The sequence below is a fragment of the Odocoileus virginianus genome, chromosome 17 (genome assembly GCF_023699985.2).
Source record: "Odocoileus virginianus isolate 20LAN1187 ecotype Illinois chromosome 17, Ovbor_1.2, whole genome shotgun sequence".
NCBI classification, from domain to species: Eukaryota; Metazoa; Chordata; class Mammalia; order Artiodactyla; family Cervidae; genus Odocoileus; species Odocoileus virginianus.
Window position 1 is genome coordinate 36,650,104 of NC_069690.1, and position 19,633 is coordinate 36,669,736.

Genomic DNA, 19,633 nt, shown 5'->3' on the forward strand with positions numbered 1-19,633 from the left:
CAGCCATGGCAGCATCCATGTACACACTGGGACAGAGCGAGATGGGGGAGAGGCAGGCGGCACTGCCGAGCCGGAGAGGAAAATCCATCTCTGCTGTTCTTCTGGTAACTCTAGGCCCGCGTTACTAGAAAAACTCTCCCGCCATTAGGACATCTCCTTCCATGGCCTACACTCAACTCTGCACAAGGCAGTTCCGGGACGGCGCCTGGCCTTAGATTAACTGAGGCCCTGCTGTATGCATTGCTGATAATGAACCATTAAAAAAGCCAGGAGTCAGAAAAGTCGCATCCGTGTCTCTGACCGGCTCCTGCATCCCAGCAGCCAACCCTGCTGACAGAACTAGCTGCTGAGCACCAACTCCAGGAAGAAAAGGAGTGAACAGAAGAAGGCCGACCCAGCTTGCTGTTTTTTGGCTGAGTAGGGAATTGACACAGACCACCTCCGGCTCCTGTCTGGAAGTTTCGAGATCAGAGAGCTTCAAGCACAGCTGGGTTCACAGCTGCACCATTTGGAGCATTGGACTCATTAATATTCATGAGTCATCCCCACCAATCGGCAGAGTGGATGCCATTAGCTTAGCATCTGTCGGGTTTTTGTGAGGGCTGTGCATAGAGTTTTTTTCCCCTTTTAAATGAACTTCTTTTGACATTTTGGATTTGCCTCTGTAGGTTTTCTCTCCTCGCCTTGCTCTGCTGCATCATATAAAAGAGAGACCCAGGGGAGGCAGGCAGAGAAGAGAGATGAGTCCCAGCCAGGGCTCGGCATCTGCCTGTTGACAAACTTTATTTCTCTTTCAGCACCTGGCACCTCAGACAGGCTGCAAGGATGGAAGCAGCATCAGGTAAATTACACCTAACAAGGTTCATGCCCATCACTGTGAGAAGAGCTGGATCCTGCCTCTTTGGAAGACAATCCTTTCTCCAGTGGTGAACTTGAGCTGCACACACAATGCAGGAGCGCTGCCGCGCACAGTTCTGAACCATTATTTCCACGCTGATAAATTCATGATTTATGAAAGTAACTACTGCCAGCCCTCAATCCCTCCTCCACTGCTACAGCTTGTTAGACACCAATTGCAACAAGAGTCTTAAATACTTGAATTTTATTTCAGGCCAAAGCCCCGCAACTCTGAACTAAATGCCATGACAGTCCCACAGCATAGGCGAGTAGCAGAAGAGCCCACGGACAGGGTGTGGGGGCCAGGGGAGGGAGGGGCAGGCGAGATGGAGAAGAACCGCACACAGATGCCCGGGCAGATAAGCAGAACGCCAGCGGCACTCGTCTCCTCCTGCTCCAGCTCTCAGAGGAGAGAATTACGGCAGCAGGAGGGCAGGATGCCTCATTGTCTGAAGGAAGGCGTGTTGTTTCTCATCTCCATCCCCAGAGCCCTCTCTCCAGGCAGAAACAAAGCCCCCACACCCCACTGGACTGAACAGACGGCCTCCTGCAACACAGCAGAGGGACACGAGGTGGCTGAAGCCCTGGGGAAAGGGAGCTGTTGTTAAGGGAGAAGAAAAGGATTCAAACAAGAAAGGAGCTCGCTAACCCTGCAGAGAAGACAGTCCATCTCGGCTTTATAACCAGAGAGGCAGGGACAGTCCAGGGTATCTTTCCCAAAACAAAGCCCCCTGAACCGTTCCCTGTCCTTTGGCTGTGACCAAACCTTTCTTTTCTGTGGACGGCCACGAGCTATTTCACATGTCTCAGGCCCCATACAGCCAGACCGAGGTCCCGGGATGGGCAGGAAACCCCAATGACAGGAGTCACAGCACCATCTCATTCAGTGGTTATGAGCGGAGGAAAAGAAAGGAGGTGGGAGAAAAAATATTCACACCCCCCACACCCCGCACTGTCCATGCAAGGAGGTAGCAAGAGGCCAGCCTCCCAGAAACCAGTGCTCCAGGGGCTTCGGCAAAAACATAGCCAGTTGGAATACTATGACACAACAGAAACACAAGCATTTCTGCTGGAGCAATCTCTGATAAGGTAGCTTAAAATCTGCCACCTACGGTCCCCAAACCAGTCACCTGAGCTCCTGGGCCCATTAACAAAGATCTAAAGAAATCAGCTTCCAGGAGAGTAAATATGGGGTTTGGCTCAGAACCAACAACTCCTGGGTCTTGTGCTTAACTTACAAACATCTGCACAGTGTCTTATCCCTATGGAAGAAGCCTGAGGAGTTATGACCAATCTCCACAGAACCAACTTGAGCAGAGGCCATGGTAAAACAGGAAGCTGCCCAGCCTCCCCCACCAGCCTGTGCCTAACCCCAGCTGAGCAAGTCTCACTGCCCGCATCGCCTTCATCCACCTCAAAGCAGAACCCAGAGCTCCGAGCAGAGCTCACTTTTCCAAAACTGTTTCCAACTGACCAGGGTCCAAAGGCACAGCATGGTCCCCTCCCAGGACTCTCCTCACAGGCTGAGAAGCAGAGATTCCCTCATCAGGTCTTGCTAAAACCACAGCATGATGGAGAGGAGGTGGGTGGGAGAGTGGGGCTCTCCAAGGGAGGAGCCTCAGAGTCAACCACAGGAGCCCACACCTCAAACTGATCCTTTTCTTCCCCGGGAGGTGGTGAGGGAGAGCTCCTCCTGCCGGGTCTTGGGAGAAAGCAACAACTGGAAAAAAGTGGGAAAGGGAAAAGGAGGGCATGAACAGGTGAACAAAAATCAACAGACAAACACAAGTGAACGGACAACAAGGGAGGCCTATTCTTACAAGGAAGCAGTATTTGGCCACAGAAAGGAATCAAGTGTTGAAATGCCCTGCAATACGGATGCACCAGGAAACGGTGCCAGCAGCAGAGGTCTGTCACAAAGACCACATGTATGACTCCATCTGTGTGAAATGTCCAGAATGGGCAAATCCACACACACACAGCAAGTAGATACTGGTTACCAAGAGCTGGGGCTTGGGGTTGGGGAGTGTGGGGAGTCACTGCTAATAGGCACAAGGGGTGATGAAAATGTTCTAAAACTGACTGTGGTGACGGATAGCTGCACGACCTCGTGAATGAACAAAAACTACTGAACTGTACGTGAAAGGGTGAGTTTTAGGTATACGAATATATCTCAATAAAGTTGGTATTTAAGGAAAACGGGGGTTGGGGGAGAGGATAAAGAACAAAACAAACAAGAGAGCCTTATCTTCTTTCTCCCCAGGTTGCAATAGGAGAGCCATCTCCCAGGGATGTCAGCACAGACCCAAGGCCCTCATGCATGGGATGACAGGGCCCTCCTGAAAGGCCACCAATGCCGTGACCTTACTTTCTCTACCGATGGACACCTCATTGGCCCAGGTTACAGTAATCCTAGCCACTGGTGTCTCAGAAAAGAGTATTCATTTACCTCTTAGGCTGGTCTCCTTTAGCCAGGTGAGAGGAGCTCCGTCTCTCTTCCTGGGCCCAGCCACAGTTCGACATAGCATAGCGAAGAATGGCATCAGAAACAGACGTGGGGCTTCGGCCTTGTACACAGGCTTCTATTTCAGGCACTGAGAGCTGGCTTTGCAGGAAGAGATGTAACTGGCTGTCTGACAGGAGGACCACACTCTGCAGGACCCTGGAGCAAACACAGGTAGAACACCACAAAGCATCACGCCTCATAGCAGCCGTCCCCAGCCCCATCCTCTGAAGGCCTTCCGGCTTGAGTGAGTGCTGAAGGCACAAGGGTGCAAGAAAAGCATCTGACACAAACATGCCTGTATGCTCCTGGGGCCATTCTGCACAGCACACACACCCCTGCCATCCCCTCCAGGAGGCAAGTGCCAGCCCGCCAAGTCCACTCACTTTTCAAGAAAGTGCTGCAGACCTTGTCGTCGCTTCTCAATGAACTCATCCGAGCTGCCAAAGAAGGTTGACTTCCCAGGAAGTTCAGGTACAGGCCTGTGGGATCACACAATGTAACACATACCCAAGATAAGTAATATCCCAGTCACTCCAGTCCCTGATCAAGGAAATCCCCTAAGAAGAGACACAAATCAACACAAATAGCATTTGATAAGAGGGCAGGGGCAGAGGGTTAACACTGATGACACGCCTGGTGTCAGGGACTGTGCTAAACGTTTACAGACCTTACTTCATTTATCCTCCTCGAAACCCTGTGAGAAAGGTGTCAGCGTACCCATTTTAATGGTAAGGAAATAGAATCAGACAAGTAAATCTCCCTTTGTCACCCAGCTAGTAAGTAAGCAGCAGAGCTGGTATTTGAACCAAGTCTAAGACTTACAAACTCCATGCTGCTAGACTACACTGTTTACAAAACCCACTCCCACCATCAACTACTATTTCTTTTTTTTTTTTCCTTCTTTTTTTTTTTTTTTCTTTCAACTACTATTTCAAAAGGAAGAAATGTGGACATAGAGACATGGAGGATGCTGGGTATGGGTGTGGAAATTAAGGCCACCATCTCCAGTCCCGGAAGATCACATGTTTGGAATTTTCTAAAAGTAATCAAGTTGCAACAACTCATCCACAAACTCTTCCGGCCTCCCTAGCTTCTCCTGTGAAGCATGGCACATGCTTTAAAAACAACAGGCCAAAAAAAAAAAAAAAAAACAGGCCAGACTAGAGGATGCAGGATCTGTTCAGAGGAAGTTCCAATTGGCTTATGAAGGCTTGACTCATGACAATAGCCTCATCAATCCCACATGTTAACGAACTGGCTTGGTCATCAACAAAGTCCCCACAGCACTCAGCAACCACACTGCGTTGGAAGCACTGTCATAAACTGCCTCCAGTTTTAGGGCTTATCTGCCCTCCTCCTGTAGGTGAGGAGTGAACAACAGTGCTTGTCCTATGGCTCTCAGCCTGTGGTAACTCTGGATAAAGGTCTCTACACAAAAAAGAAGGGGGTAAAAAAATCACAATTTTTACATATCAAACCGACAGGAACACCATGTGTCAAATTAGTTCAGGTGCTAAAAAGTTCCTGATAACCAGTGAAGCACATTTACACAGTCAGCAGTACCTCCGTTTAGTCCTATGCATATAAAAAAAGAAAAACGTTCTTTAGACTTGTTTGGCTTTGTTAGGTCAAAATATTAGAAATGAGAACTCTGTCATTACTTTTTTTCACTGACTTGAAAACATGATTTAAGAACACATTTCTCAATGACCTTAGTACCTGGCATGCTGCCAAGTTTTCTTCATTGTAAACTCCAGTTGCCAAGGAAGAACCTAAGAATCCAGTCTCTGACCCAAGAAGGAAATAAGAGAACTCACACTAAACCTGCATTTCTCTGGAGCTGCTTTCTCAGCCACACAAACTCCCGGTAGCGGCGGCGCACACAGGACGTCTTGGCGGTAAAGGCCTTGCTGTTTGTCTACAGGAGAAAGCATGTGAAAGGGTTTGGTGGAAAAGCCCAAGTTCACACAAACTCCCCATCATCCCTCTCACCAAGGACTCAAGTCACCAGGCCACAGTCCCAATCAAGGGGATCCAAGCAGAGCACAGCGCCACCCAGCAGCCTGAAGACAACTCAGGCAGACCCCAGGCTCTCTGTCCTCTCCTTCCTTTTCTTCTGTCAGTACCTCCATAACCAGGTTCTGCCTCAGGACCGGCCCTCAGCCCTGAAAGGTATATTGATCCCAATATCAAAGTCGGATACACTTACGTGAAGGAATATCTTATAATCCACATAAGAATTCCAGGAGCCCTCATTCTGCACTCGGGGGTCCTGAACACGCACAGTGATCACCTCCTAGAGGTAAGAAACGCTCCTTCAGCTTCAGCTCAGCCACATAGGAAGGTGGTTCCAACACACAGGCGGCCAGAGTACTCCACTCTATGCCAACTTTCACTCGTTTGTTTATTTATTCATTCAATTCAGCAAATATTTATTGACCACCCTCTATGTGGCAGGTACCATGCGAAGGCACTGGCGGCAGAACAAGGACAAGAGACAAAAATCCTTGCACTTATGAAGCTTACATTCTAGTACCTTCCGATGAATAAAGTTAGTGAAAATGGAACCTCATTTCTCAGTCATGCCTTCACTACTGACTTCCCTCTTCTTGCTTGACTTTGAGAACAACAGAACCACTAAGGTATTACTGTCAGAACACCACCACCAAGCAGTATCTGGATCTCCCAAAGCCCCTCAAGCTTTCATCCAGATGTTCCCTGGAAATCACATGCTTACCTCCTGCTCTTGGTTCTCCAACATCCTACACCAAAAGCCCATTGGAAGAAAACATCTGATGAGAGACAGGAGATACAGGATCAATCTATGTTAGTATGCATCTACACTCACCTCTCTTTGGCAGGGCAAAACCCTGAAAATTTTTAATCGACCCCCGCTGGGGAAATCCAGGCAACTTCTTTTGTTCTTGTGTAAAATTTAAGAGGAAGCAAAAAAATCCCCCCACAGGAGCTACTGTACACAGTCGCTCAGTCATGTCAGATTCTGCAACCCTCTGGACTGTAGCCCATTAGGTTTCTCTGTCCCTGGCGTTTTCCAGGCAGGAACACTGGAGCAGGTTGCCATTCCCTTCTCCAGGGGATCTTCCAACCCAGGGATCAAACCCATGTCTCCTGCGTGTCCTGTTGCAGGAGGATTCTTTACCTGCTGAGCTATTGGGGAAGCCCCCCCACCCCCTGCCCACACGAGCAGGGGGCCAAGCTAAAGCCCTGAGAGATTTATTCCCTTCTCAGACCATGGCAGGGACTCTGAACCAGGCCACCTCTAGCCAAAACACCCTCAGGTCAATGATGTCACCCCAGGCGGCCAGAACTGGCAGGCTGAGCTCTAAAACCTTTCTGCCTGAGAACTGCTGGGCCCACACAGCACAACTCTCTAACTGAGCCTAACATCGCCCCCTCCTGGCTATCTAGAGAAAACCCAAACCCCACAAAGGGTGAGGCTTCTGCCTCCCTTTGTCTTGCTAAGCACACACAGGACCCAGAGGCAGATCTGAGTTGGAGAGTTCCGGGGGCACCTGAGCGGGTTGCCCGGTTGTGACCTTCTCTTAGCTAATTCCATTTCCAGAACCCAAGCCAATGGTTCTAATCATTTCCTCTCAACATGCGGTTTGTACCTCTGCCCAAGCACCCCAGAGCTGCACAGGTCGACTCAGGATGTTTTCCGCTCCTTTGCAAAGATTCATTAAAGCCTAAGCCACTGATTTCCCCCAGTGTGGCAGTTTACATGCGCAGCAACATCGCCCACTCCAACAAGGGGACCATGAAGGCTGAGGTACAGGGTTACTCAAGTCCAAAGGGGCCCATGATGTCACCTTCTGTTAAAATACAGCACTAATCTTGTTACTCCTAGAACCACTTCACCAGCATCCACTCTGGCTGCTGCCTCCACCCCCTTCTCCTCTCTTAAGAGCGGAACAATAAGGTTTAATTTCCCTTTCCAATTTACCTTGAAATGAAAACTGACTTCAGCCAATATGTACTGCCAACAAATGATCCAGGCTGGCTCCTGGGAAAATGAGACTATCTCTAAGCTCTCCCTGTCCTCCCCCCACGCCCATTCACACACCCACTCATTTTTACAGTCCCACAATTAATTTTAAACACATTCTCTTATTAGTTCTGCCTTACCATTAGGAGAGCATGTAATGAGTTTCCTTCTACTTTATGTTGTGCTAACACAAGGCTAACATTTCAGGAAGGGAGGAACTCGTTTACACCACAAAATTAGCAGGGCACACAGCTTTCCCAATCTTTTCTAGAATACCAGAAGGTCTCTCCACACACAGACACTGCATGCAGAGATAAAGCTGCATGATATAGGACAAATCTGGGCTACACAGCCCAGCAAACTGGAAATGCTGTGATTGCAGTGCCATATTAAATAGTATACTTGCTGACATTCTGACTTTTCATCTGATGCAGTCACTACCAAGAAGGGACCCTGAACTGAAAGGTGGGAAATCCCAATTCCATAACAACTGATGTAGAACACCCTGGATGTAAGCAGTCTAATGGCTGTAACCAAAGAGAGCAAGTTGACTCACCGTGAACAATTAATCTCCTCAGATTAAAACAAAAAAATTTTTTTTCTTTTCTCATTTCAGACATTTGGTATATTCCCAGCACAGGAGCAGAGTTAAATACACTGAAGTGTCTTTCCACAAAATTAAGGGCAGGAAAGGTGACGATAAGGAAATCCGCACACTAAGTGAAGCTCATGAATCTCCAGGGCCTTGAAAAGTTTGCCAAATTCAGGACCATAATTTAGTAACTAAATGGTCATCACTCTCAGGTTCAACAAGAGTGAGCCAAGGGCTCTGAGAGCAAATGTCTCTCCTCTCTTTTGGAACTCACACCACTTAGAAACAAACAGCTATAAACTGGCTTAAAAAAAAATCGGGGGGGGGGGGGGAGTCCGAGGACCCCCAAGATGCTATACACTTAATCCTAAGATTAAAGGGCACTTAGTTTCCAATGTAACTTTCCTTAAAAACACTGGACAAACACAAAAACCGAGACTTCAAGTAACAATTTCTAGCAACTACTATTCTCCATCAGCTTCCTCCCTGTAGATGCCACTCCTCAGGAGGAAATGAAGCATTTCTGCCCTTGGAGGGAAAAGAGGAAGTTCTTAATTTTAGCTCTATGATCTGGGAGATGGATCCCTGTGTCACCCAACTAAGGATAGAGTCAGTGGCCCTCTCAGCTACTTATGCAGCGCTAACTACATTTCCTGGGCCCTTTCAATCACGTCTGAAGTTTATTTTCTCCACCTGTACCAGCACCAGTATCTCCGGGGGAAATCCAGTTGTTCGCTATTTATAAAGTAACCTGTAAGGCTTTCCGCTGTCTAAACAATTCCAAGCAGCAAGTCAAGGCTTTAGCTCCACAATTTTCACTCCCATTTAAACTAATACTTCAATACTTTCTAAAACTTCAAAAGACATGTTAAAAAACAAATCCGGTGATAAAAGTATATAAGCCGCCGAGACTCCCATCCTTTCTTGCTCATTCTTCAGCCTTGGTGCCGTATAGCAACTCAAAAAGCTCTCCTTCTTAAACACCCACAAGTAGCATAAGTAGCTCCCCCAGGTCTGACCAACATCAGCCCGTTCTCAGCCAAGCAGCTCTGCTCCATCCTTTTGTTCATCTGTAACTTGCCACTCCTTCTACTTGCAGCTAAGTAACAAAGGCAACCACAATCTAGCCAAGAGCCTCCCGTGTCCCCGAAGAGTACTTGCCATGACTCCTAGTCCCAGCGTTTGGGTCAACGTAGCAAACTCCTGTATTCCTTACGAACAAGGAGCCAATTATTCCCCTCTGCCTAATAAGCGTGGGGGGTGGGAAGGAAAGATGCTTTATATATTTTATAAAAATAAATGGAAAGCCAGGTTTCCTTCCTTGGATCCGGACCAAGCACCCGTCTTCATCCCGGGAGGTGAGGCTGCTCCTTTCCTAGGATGTCCAGCAAGGTCCCCACCTCAAGCACCACTGCTGACGCTCAAACCCATGGCCCTTACCAGAGAATAGCACCCACTCCCCGCGACTCCTTCCACGCCCCCTCACCTGAGAGCAGCGCCCACTCCCCACAACGACACCGCCAGCGCCCCACCATATAGTAAGAGTCCCGGCTTCTCCTTCCGGGTGAGCGGCCGGCGCCCCGGTGCACGACGGGAGAAGGCTGCGGGCACGCCAATCCCTGGTGCCCAGGGCGCCCCGCCCCCGCAGGCCCTGGCTCTTAGTGGCAGGCGCCTCTCGTGGCGGTGCACTCCGCACCGCCCAGGCCCTGGCTGGAATCTGGCTCCCGCACCTCTCCCTTGGGGCGCTGCTTGGGGGACGAGAGCGAGGGGAGGAGAAGAGGCTCTGACGTCCAATCCGGAGCCGCGTCCCGCCCATTGTTGTTAAGCTCAGCCAATCAGTAGCCAAGAAGCGTCCCTGAAAGCCTGAAAGTGGGTCCAGGAGCCGAGAGGTGTGAAGGATTGCTCAGCGGTGCTGAGCGTGGGAGAGTCAGGAACGTAGGAGCCTCTCTCAGTCTGGAGAGAGTGCCCATTTGAACCCTGTAGGTTTCGGTTCCCCGGCGGAATTATCAAGGGGTCGCCCACTCAGATTCGAAAACTCGATTGTCCTAGCGAAAACCGAACTGCGGACAATCCTGCAAACACTGCAAGTTCGTTCACTTGAGAGACAAACATAAGGAAGGATCGCGCAGCTAGTCAGTAAAGAAGGAAGAATCCGTTGACTATGATGAAGATTTTTTTTTTTTAATACTGTTTAAATGTCTTGGCAAAGGTTAATTTCAAGGGGAAAGTTACAGTCACAAATACAAGCTCTGGAGTTAGAAGATCTGGGCGCAATACCCAGCACTGCAGGACCATGTGGCCCTAAACTGGTCTTAAATCTTTTTCTTAGTTTCCTCTTCAATAAGGTGCAGATAGCTCAGAACGTAAGGTGCACTTAAAGCAACTTTTGTCAAACGTTTTTGTCTCAGGATCCCTTTACATTCTTACAAATGATTATGGACTCCCAAAGAGCTTTTGTTTATGTGGGATGTTCACTGGATTGGACATTTAAATTGAGAAATTTAAAAGCACTTATTAATTCACCTAAAGCTAATAATGGACTTCCCTGGTGGCTCAGATGGTAAAGAATCTGCCTGCAATGCGGGAGACCTGGGTTCGATCCCTGGGTTGGGAAGATACCTTGGAGGAGGGCATGGCAACCCACTCCAGTATTCTGGCCTGGAGAATCCCCATGGACAGAGGAGCCTGATGGGCTATAGTCCATGGGGTCACAAAGAGTCAAACATGACTGAGCGAATAAGCACAGCACACAAAGCCAATAATGGGGCTTCCCTAGTAAAGAATCCGCCTGTAATGCAGAAGACCTGGACTCAATCACTGTGTTGGGAAGATCCCCTGGAGAAGGGAAAGGCTACCCACTCTAGTATTCTGGCCTGGAGATTTCCATGGACGATATAGTCCATGGGGTCGAAAAGAGTAGACACGACTGAGTGACTTTCACAGAACTAATAGTAAACCATTACATGTGGACATAATATATTTCATGAAATATAACTACACTTTTTTAAAAAAATTATTGAATGGTTGCTCAGTCACTTCAGTCATGTCTGACTCTTTGCAACCCCTTGGACTGTAGCCCTCCAGGTTCCTCTGTACATGGGATTCTCCCAGCAAGGTTAGTAGAAGGGGTTGCCATTTCCTCCTCCAGGGGATCTTCCTGGCCCTTGACTAGAGCCCTTGTCACCTGTGGCTTTTGCATTGGCAAGCGGATTCTTTACCACTGAGACACCTGGGAAGACCCTCTGAGCAGAGTGGCATTATATTACAGTTTTGCAAATTCCCATGTGCTTCCCCATTCTTTCATTGTACTGTTTTTTGGACAAGGAAATCCAGAAAATCTGGTCTCATGCAGATAACACAGCTAGAAAAGGGAGAAGTATCTTTAGCCTTCTCTGATAATTGTGGATACTTTTTAAATTTTAATCCAAAATGTCTTATTACTCACTCTCTGAGCTGTTACATGGGAGCAGGTGGGGTGTGCGTGGGGACTGTTGGCGGCAGGGGGTCTCCAGGGTTGGTAAGTACAGAGCTCACACTGGACACCAGGCTGCCTCCCACACTGGAGAGAGGAAGGACTTTGGAGAAATTCGTAACTTGTTCTGGAACAATCTGAAGGGAAGTCCTGCTGCCAAGTCTTGGACCCAGCCATGCCTCTCACCTCCAATTCGTGTAAGATGCCGTGGGATCTGCACAAGTGGCCCAATGGTTCTGTGCTAAAAAGAAAGTTACTGTTTCCCAGATGTTGCTCATGGTGGAAGAACTACAAGAAACGTTCCATGATGACGGCAACCTGCAGAAGGCTGTCTGGTAAGGATGAGCATCTGTGGAGGTTGGGATGCCAGGGTCCTCCTCCTCAGAGGGAGGGCAGCCAGGAAGTCATGGAGCTCTTCTGAGGAATGTTCTGGATACAGAACTGAGTGTAGGTCCTTCTTGGGATGGGGCAGTTTGCTTACTAACTTGCAAGAAGTTACTTCTCAGATTGCCCAACCATTTCATTTGGGATCACTTTTTTGAAATTGAGGGATCAAATTTTCCAGGTGAAAGTATCTCATTTCTCAGGGCCAGCTAGAGACATTTTTCAGCTTCCTTCCAAACTTGAAGGATGCAGGGAGTGTCCAGCTTCCAGACACTCTTAATGGATCTTGCCCCCCACCCTACTTCCATTTTGCTTTTGGTAGAGACAAGAGGGAAGTTGACCATAGTCTGGTTAAGGCTAGAAAGCATCAGGCTGGAATTGTAGTGGGACTATCCCATGTGGTACCATGTGGTCAGTCTTGATGTGGAAGACACCACTGATGGAGAGTAAGATGGCTGATTTCTAAGAAGGAGGGCAGTGGGTGAGGGCATATGAGCCTCTATGATCCCCATTCCTGAACAGCTCTTTATTTATTTATTTATTTTTGGCCATGCCACAGAGCAAGTGAGATCTTAGTTCCCCAACCAGGGATCGAACCCATGCCCTTTGCATTGGAAGCACAAAATCTTAACCACTGGACCACCAGGGAAAGTTGCTCTGGACTCAACCCTGTTTTGTGGCAGAAAAAGGACAGTGATGCCTCTAGTCCTGTGGATTCACAGTAGAAAATCATAAACAGATTTGGAAAAGAAATTCACACCAAAGTTTTCAGTAAAAGGACAGATCTTTCTCTCTGGAGACTGGCTTTTTCCAACTTCAAAGCTGGTACTGGCAAGTCCACCATCACTGGGGAAATAGATTTTCTTAACATTCCTCAGGATCATCTCTCTGCTCTGGCTGGTTGGGGGCTCTTGACATTGCCCAGAGCTCTGAAGAAGTGTCCTGGAAAGTGCATGCTGCTAATATCCCCTTTGAAATAGGTGAAAAGGACACAGCAGGAGTTTCTTTCAGTCTTGACAGGGCTCTGCACTTAAAAGGCAGGTCTTCCTTACTTCTTCCATCATAACACAGGGGAGAGCTTAATTCTCGACCAGGGGCCGAGACAAAGCAAGATGCTCTAGCAGGGTGCACGTTGACAGCCAGAGCTGCCTGGCCAGCTTTAGAGCAGCTCAGTGCTGGCCCAAGCAGGGCTTCTGAGTACTCTTATTTGTTACTAGCAAAACTCAACAAATGGTAGTTCCTTAAAAGTTAGTTGCAATGGGAAATCTGAAACCATCTGGAAAATATTCCTGAGTTATGCAGATCTTCCAAATATTTTTTATTTTTCTTGGCCATGCCAGGAGGCATGTGAGATCTTAGTTCCCCAACCATGGATCGAACCCACACCCCTTGCATTTGAAGCTCAAAGTCGTAACCACTGAACCACCAGGGAAGTCCCCCAGATCTTCCAAATATTGATGCATTTCATTATTCAGCCTTTTAAAAATCACATTTATTCAAATCATCAGTAATCTCATCAATCTTGTGAAGCCATCAAGCTCACTGGTGGATACAGCATTTTCCTGTAGAACAGAAAAGTTTTCCCATTATTTCTATGTTCTTTTCTTGGTCTACTAATTAAATTGAAGTGAGACAAAGTAATGTCTTTCTCCCAAAGTAATGGGAGAAAAACCAACTTCGTACTTAGGAGAAACCCATAAAAATGAGACCCAAGGGTAAGTTAGGCAATGGAGACTTCTTTACCATCCTGAGATGAAGACTAGGATAGGGGCTTGGAGCTTCAAAAAAGGATGGCAATTCACAGGACTAGAAAGAGAGTAGATATTTGGTAATTAGAAGTTTACCCAGTCTTTCTGAGAAAGTCTTTCAGGTTTAAAAAAAAAAATTATTTCTGGCAAGAGCTCTTTTTTTAATGCACGCCTCCTATCTAAATTCTGTTGGGTAGTTGTTGCTATTGTTCAGTTGCAAAGCCGTGTCCAACTTTTTGCAACCCTATGGACTGCAGCACACAATGCTTTCCTGTCCTTCACTATCTCCCAGAGTTTGCTCAAACTCATGTTTATTGAGTCGGTGATGCCGTCCAACCAGGTAAAAGGTTTTCCTAAGTCTGCTGGGTGTTACTGCCTTCAGTTCAAAATAATCCACATGCCAATGTACCATATTTATGGGTGGCATATTCTGCTCTACTTCAGCACATTTTCCAAAAGTATAATTTATGCTTGAAAGCTCAGATTTTGTCATTGGCAGAAATACTTTCTTTCAGTCATTTTCCTTGAAGTGACAGGTCCATTTTGTCCAAATATCCAAGTGGAATGACCTTAGTTTTTGTTATTCTTTAAAAAAAGGAAAAAAAAGGTATTTAATGAAAAAAAAGCAGCTAGTTCAATTCTCAGACAATTGCACAACTATATACTTCAGTAATTAGCAGAGCTGCTCTATGTACATGTCACATTTATCACATAGAACATTAAAAAGATAGGAGAGATTTCATAAAATTAATCATTTGTACTGCTTCATCATGGACACCCTTAAGTGAAAGTGGACTCTTAATTGTTTTATTGCATTGTAGCAGTGAAGAATATAAATATAGTACAAGTTGGTGCCACACTGCCTTGAGTTATGCTAAGATGCCAGCAGTTTCATCCACTTTTGTACAATCAGTGAAAATACCAACACAATGAAAAAGACCAAATATTGTCTTAATAATATTATGAAAGTAGGTTTGACCATGCACACTCCCTGAAACCATCTTAGGCACTCCCAGAGTGTGTGGACTATATTTGGAGAACCATAAAATATATCTGTAGAATATATCCACTCATTCATAACAAACACTGAGCCCTTTCGATAATCTAGGCACAGTCTCAGGCTTTAAAAGTAAAGCAGTGAGCCAAACAGGAAAATATCTTGGCCTTCTGGAGCTTGAAATTCTAAAAAATATAAGAGCTTGACATCACTGCACCACATATTACTCAATAAATGTTTTTAAATAAATTCATTAAATAATTTTCACAAACAGGCAGTGCCCCGTCTCTGTCTTATTTTTTTCAACATTAATTTCTAACACTGGATAATAAGGCGAATCCTTATTGTATTTGAAATGCAGGCATGTCACAGCACTCTAAGTATTGATCCCTTAAGAAAAACCAGTTACAAAAAAAAAAAAAGAAAAAAGAAAAACCAGTCACATCAAGGCTCTGGGTGTGTGATTTGAGAAGTATAGGTAATTAAGTCCAGTTACTACCAGCAAGTCACTGAGAATCAGTCTGACCAGAGGAGATAAGAGAGTATATTTGCCTTTTAAAGTATATTTGCCTTTTAAAAGAGAATGCTTGTTAACCCCAAATGAATGAAAACCTTTAACAATAGAATTTCAAGAAGTAGTCGAAATGAAACAAAGAATCTCACACACCATTAGGATGGCTGCTATTAAAACAGAAACCAATACAATAAACCATGAAGGTGTGGAGAAATTCAAACACTTGGGCAATTGTTGGGAATGTAAATTGTTGCAGTCTCTGGGAAAATAGTGTGGATTTCCTAAGAAATTAAAAATGAAATTACTAATGATCCAGCAATTCCACTTCTGGCTATGTAACCAAAATAATTGAAAGCAGGATCTGGAAGAGATAGCTGTATACCATAAAACCTGGAAGCAACTCAAGAGTCTGACAACAGATAAATGGATAAGCAAAATCTGATATATACAAACAATGGGACAGTCTTCAGCCTTAAAAAGAAGGAAATTTTGATATGTGGTACAACATATGTCCATATGAACCTTGAGAACATTCCAGTTCAGTCGCTCATTTGTGTCCAACTCTTTGCGACCCCATGAACTGCAGCACGCCAGGCCTCCCTGTCCATCACCAACTCCTGGAGTCTACCCAAACCCATATCCATTGAGCCAGTGATGCCATCCAACCATCTCATCCTCTATCGTCCCCTTCTCCTCCAGTTCTCAATCTTTTCCAGCATCAGGGTCTATTCAAATGGGTCAGCTCTTCACATCAGGTGGCCAAAGTATTGGAGTTTCAGCTTCAGCATCAGTCCTTCCAATAAACACCCAGGACTGATCTCCTTTAGGATGGACTGGTTGGATCTCCTTGATGTCCCAGGGACTCTCAAGAGTCTTCTCCAACACCACAGTTCAAAAGCATCAATTCTTCAGCACTCAGCTTTCTTTATAGTTCAACTCTCACATCCATACATGACCACTGGGAAAACCATAGCCTTGACTATACAGACCTTTGTTGACAAAGTAATGTCTCTGCTTTTTAATATGCTGTCTAGGTTGGTCATAACTTTCCTTCCAAGGAGTAAGTATCTTTTAATTTCGTTGCTGCAGTCAACGAGTTCTTCACTTTCTGCCATAAGGGTGGTGTCATCTGCATATCTGAGGTTATTGATATTTCTCCTGGCCATCTTGATTCCAGCTTGTGCTTCCTCCAGTCCAGCATTTCTCATGATGTACTCTGCATATAAGTTAAATAAGCAGGGTGACAATATACAGCCTTGACGTACTCCTTTTCCTCTTTGGAACCAGTCTGTTGTTCCATGTCCAGTTCTAACTGTTGCTTCCTGACCTGATACAGGTTTGTCAAGAGGCAGGTCAGGTGGTCTGGTATTTCCATCTCTTTCAGAATTTTCCACAGTTTATTGTGATCCACACAGTCAAAGGCTTTGGCATAGTCAATAAAGCAGAAATAGATGTTTTTCTGGAATTCTTTTGCTTTTTTGATGATCCAGCGGATGTTGGCAATTTGATTTCTGGTTCCTCTGCCTTTTCTAAAACCAGCTTGAACATATGGAAGTTCACGGTTCATGTATTGCTGAAGCCTGGCTTGGAGAATTTTGAGAACATTATGTCTAATGAAATAAGCCAGTCACAAAAAGATAAATACTGTACGAATGCATTTATATGAGGAGTACTTAGAGTAATCAAAATTGTAGAGACAGAAAGTAGAATAGTGATTACCAGGGCCTGGAGGAAGGGAGGAATGAGGGGTTATTGTTTAATGGGTATAGTTTCAGTTTCACAAGATGAAAAAGTTATGGAGATGGATGGTGGCAATGGTTATACAACAATATGAATGTATCTAATATTTGTAAAATTTTATATATTTTTTAAATTGTGGAAAAAAAGAATTTCAGATAGTGCAGAGGAAAATATTTTTAAAGTCCTATATTTCCTTCACTGCTTAAGTCATATCTCAAAAGCAGCTATCTACTGTACTTAAAATAACTACTGTGTACTGAGGGCCAGTTATGTGCCAATCCCCATTCCCTTTACACATTACTATTAATCCTACAGAAATGCTTCATGTTAGGTCTTAAATTACATTTTCGTATTTTATATTTTTATGGGAGCTGAAGCTCAGAGAAGTTAAGCAGCTTGTCCAAAGTTACACAACAGGCAAATAATAGAGACAGAATTGAATCCAGTTCAGCCTGATACCAAGTCTTTGTCTTGCAACATCACACTTCCTCCTTTCCCCACATTCCTTGTGATTTGGGGAATTTCATGTGACAGACATATTTCCTGCTGGAGCAATGTCACTTCAAATGTTGTCTCGAGCAGGATCATTATGACTGAGTCGCCCGTTACCCTTAGAAAGAAAAGAAACCCAGCAGGTCTGAATAGTTTGAAATGTCATCATTCTTATGGGAAAAGAAAAGAATTAAATCCATTTAATCCCAAAAGACTTTCAAAAAAAAAGATGTTGTTAATGCAGAAGCTTGGAGGCTTGAGAGTTTGACATCCATCCCTGGCAGAACTCCAGAACAGATGATTAACAAGAGAGCTCTTAATTGATTGCAGATTAGCATAAACTAGCCAGTGCTCTGGTACCTAAAAAGAGAAGGGGACCTTTGACTCCTTTAACTCAGGAGAGATGTAGAGCACCAGGGCTGTGATGGCTCCTCTGCTCTGAAATATGCTTCTAAGAGGCCGAATTTAACAAACTAGATGCACTAGATCTGAAACTGCTGTCCTGTGATATACAGTTTAGAAAATTGTGACATTTAGCTTAGAAAGGAGAGAACTTAAGGAACATGGAGGCTGAATTTCAATACTAGAAGTACAATATGAAAGAGGAATTAAGTTAGAGAAGAGAACTGTGCTGCTACAGAAGCCAGAAGGAAGGAAATAGGTGGCATTTCCATGGGGAAGCAGATTCAGCTCAGTATGAGGAATTGGCGATAACAGCATTTTATGCAGGCAGGAATATGGTTTTGGAGTTAGAAATAACATCAGATCTTGATTCCAACACTTTCTTGCTTAATGCCATTGGACACTATCTGCAGCTTCTGAGACTTTTCTGCAAAATGCAAATAGCAATTCCACCTCCCAGGGTTGATGTCAGGTTTAAATAACTTTGCTTTTAACATAGCAATGTGACAATTTTTAAGAAAAAATTTATTTATTTGGCTGTGTGGGGGTCTTAGTTGCCACATGTGGATGTAGGATCTAGTTCTCTGACCAGGGATAGAACCCAGGACCCCTTCACTGGAAACATGGAGCCTTAGCTACTGCACCACCAGGAAAGTCCCCCCAGGCACACTTTTTAAAGAGAGGATTAAATAATATTAATCAAAGACTTAAGATTTGTAGAACTGGGGAAGAAGCACTCAATAATAAGTAAGTAATAGTATAACTAAGTTTCTATCACTGAAATTATCTAAAACAAACTAATGTACTTCAGGAGAGAGTAAATAGATGAATTTTTAGATACCCAACCGAAAAATATCTCAAGAAGAACTGCCCTCTTCGCCTCTCTCATAGGTCTTTCAGGAAAACTCTTATGATATTGCTAGGCTGGGTTTCTTCTTACATGGCAGTTTTCTAGAACCCGGTAGGGGTTCTAGAATATTTCTCTAGAACCCCAGTTCTCTACTTACCCAGTACAGTACCTGACTCAGCAAAGCTGTTATACAAATGCAGATTCCTGCTTTCTGGGGTGGAGTGCAGTAGACTCGTTTCCTTTCTCCTTTTCTTCTGATTAGAAGGATATTTGAATTCCAAGTAAGGGGGAAAAGGTCACCTTTTGGTAGAAGTTCTGTTTAGATCCTAATTGGACAAGGAAATGTAGAGTAAGGGGGAGGTGGAAAAACCCCACGAATGTGATGTGAAGAAAAGAGATGAAAGAAAGCTTGATCACCTCCATTTTCTTTTTTTTTTTTTTTAGTTCTACCAGTTTATTGCTACCAACCCATCTCCCTCCACCCTCGTGCACACATGCTCAGTCATGTAATCCCATGGACTTCAGCCCGCCAGACTCCTCTGTCCATGGATTTTTCCAGGCAAGAATACTGGAGTGGGTTGCCATTTCCTTCTCCATCCATTTTCTTTCAAGTGGGAAAAGAACATTAGTGTGCGTGCTCAGTTGCTCCTACGTGCGTGTGTGCTAGGTGGTATGTCAGCACTCCAGGCTCCCCCATCCGTGGGAATCTTCAGCAAGAATACTGGAGTGGGTTGGTATTTCCTCCTCCAGGGAATCTTCCTGACCCAGGAATCCAATCCGCGTCTCCTGCATTGGCAGGGAGGTTCTTTACCACTGAACCACCTGAGAAGTGAAAGTGACAGTCGTGTCAGACTCTGCAACTGCATGAATTATACAGTCCATGGAATTCTCCAGGCCAGAATACTGGAGTGGGTAGCCTTTCCCTTCTCCAGGGGATCATCCCAACCCAGGGATCATCCCAACCCAGGGATCGAACCCAAGTATCCCACATTGCAGGCAGATTCTTTATCAGCAGAGCCACAAGGGAAGCCCA

The 19,633-nt window shown here is 45.4% G+C and overlaps 1 protein-coding gene and 1 long non-coding RNA gene across 2 annotated transcripts; both read right to left on the reverse strand.

Annotated features, from left to right (window-relative positions):
- Positions 1–1,085: 1,085 nt before the first annotated feature.
- SNX11 (sorting nexin 11) lies at positions 1,086–9,750 on the reverse strand. Its single transcript, XM_020870788.2, is given in 8 exon segments — positions 1,086–2,453; positions 2,455–2,617; positions 3,347–3,559; positions 3,787–3,882; positions 5,221–5,321; positions 5,613–5,699; positions 6,141–6,195; positions 9,488–9,750. Coding segments are annotated over 7 exon segments (813 nt in total). The 5' UTR covers positions 6,183–6,195; positions 9,488–9,750; the 3' UTR covers positions 1,086–2,342.
- Positions 9,751–13,341: 3,591 nt separating this feature from the next.
- On the reverse strand, positions 13,342–19,419 carry LOC139039105 (uncharacterized). Its single transcript, XR_011492295.1, has 3 exons — positions 19,253–19,419; positions 18,597–18,926; positions 13,342–14,190 (listed from the first exon to the last, which is right to left on the reverse strand). It is a non-coding gene; the product is annotated as an uncharacterized lncRNA (long non-coding RNA).
- Between the last annotated feature and the right edge of the window lie 214 nt (positions 19,420–19,633).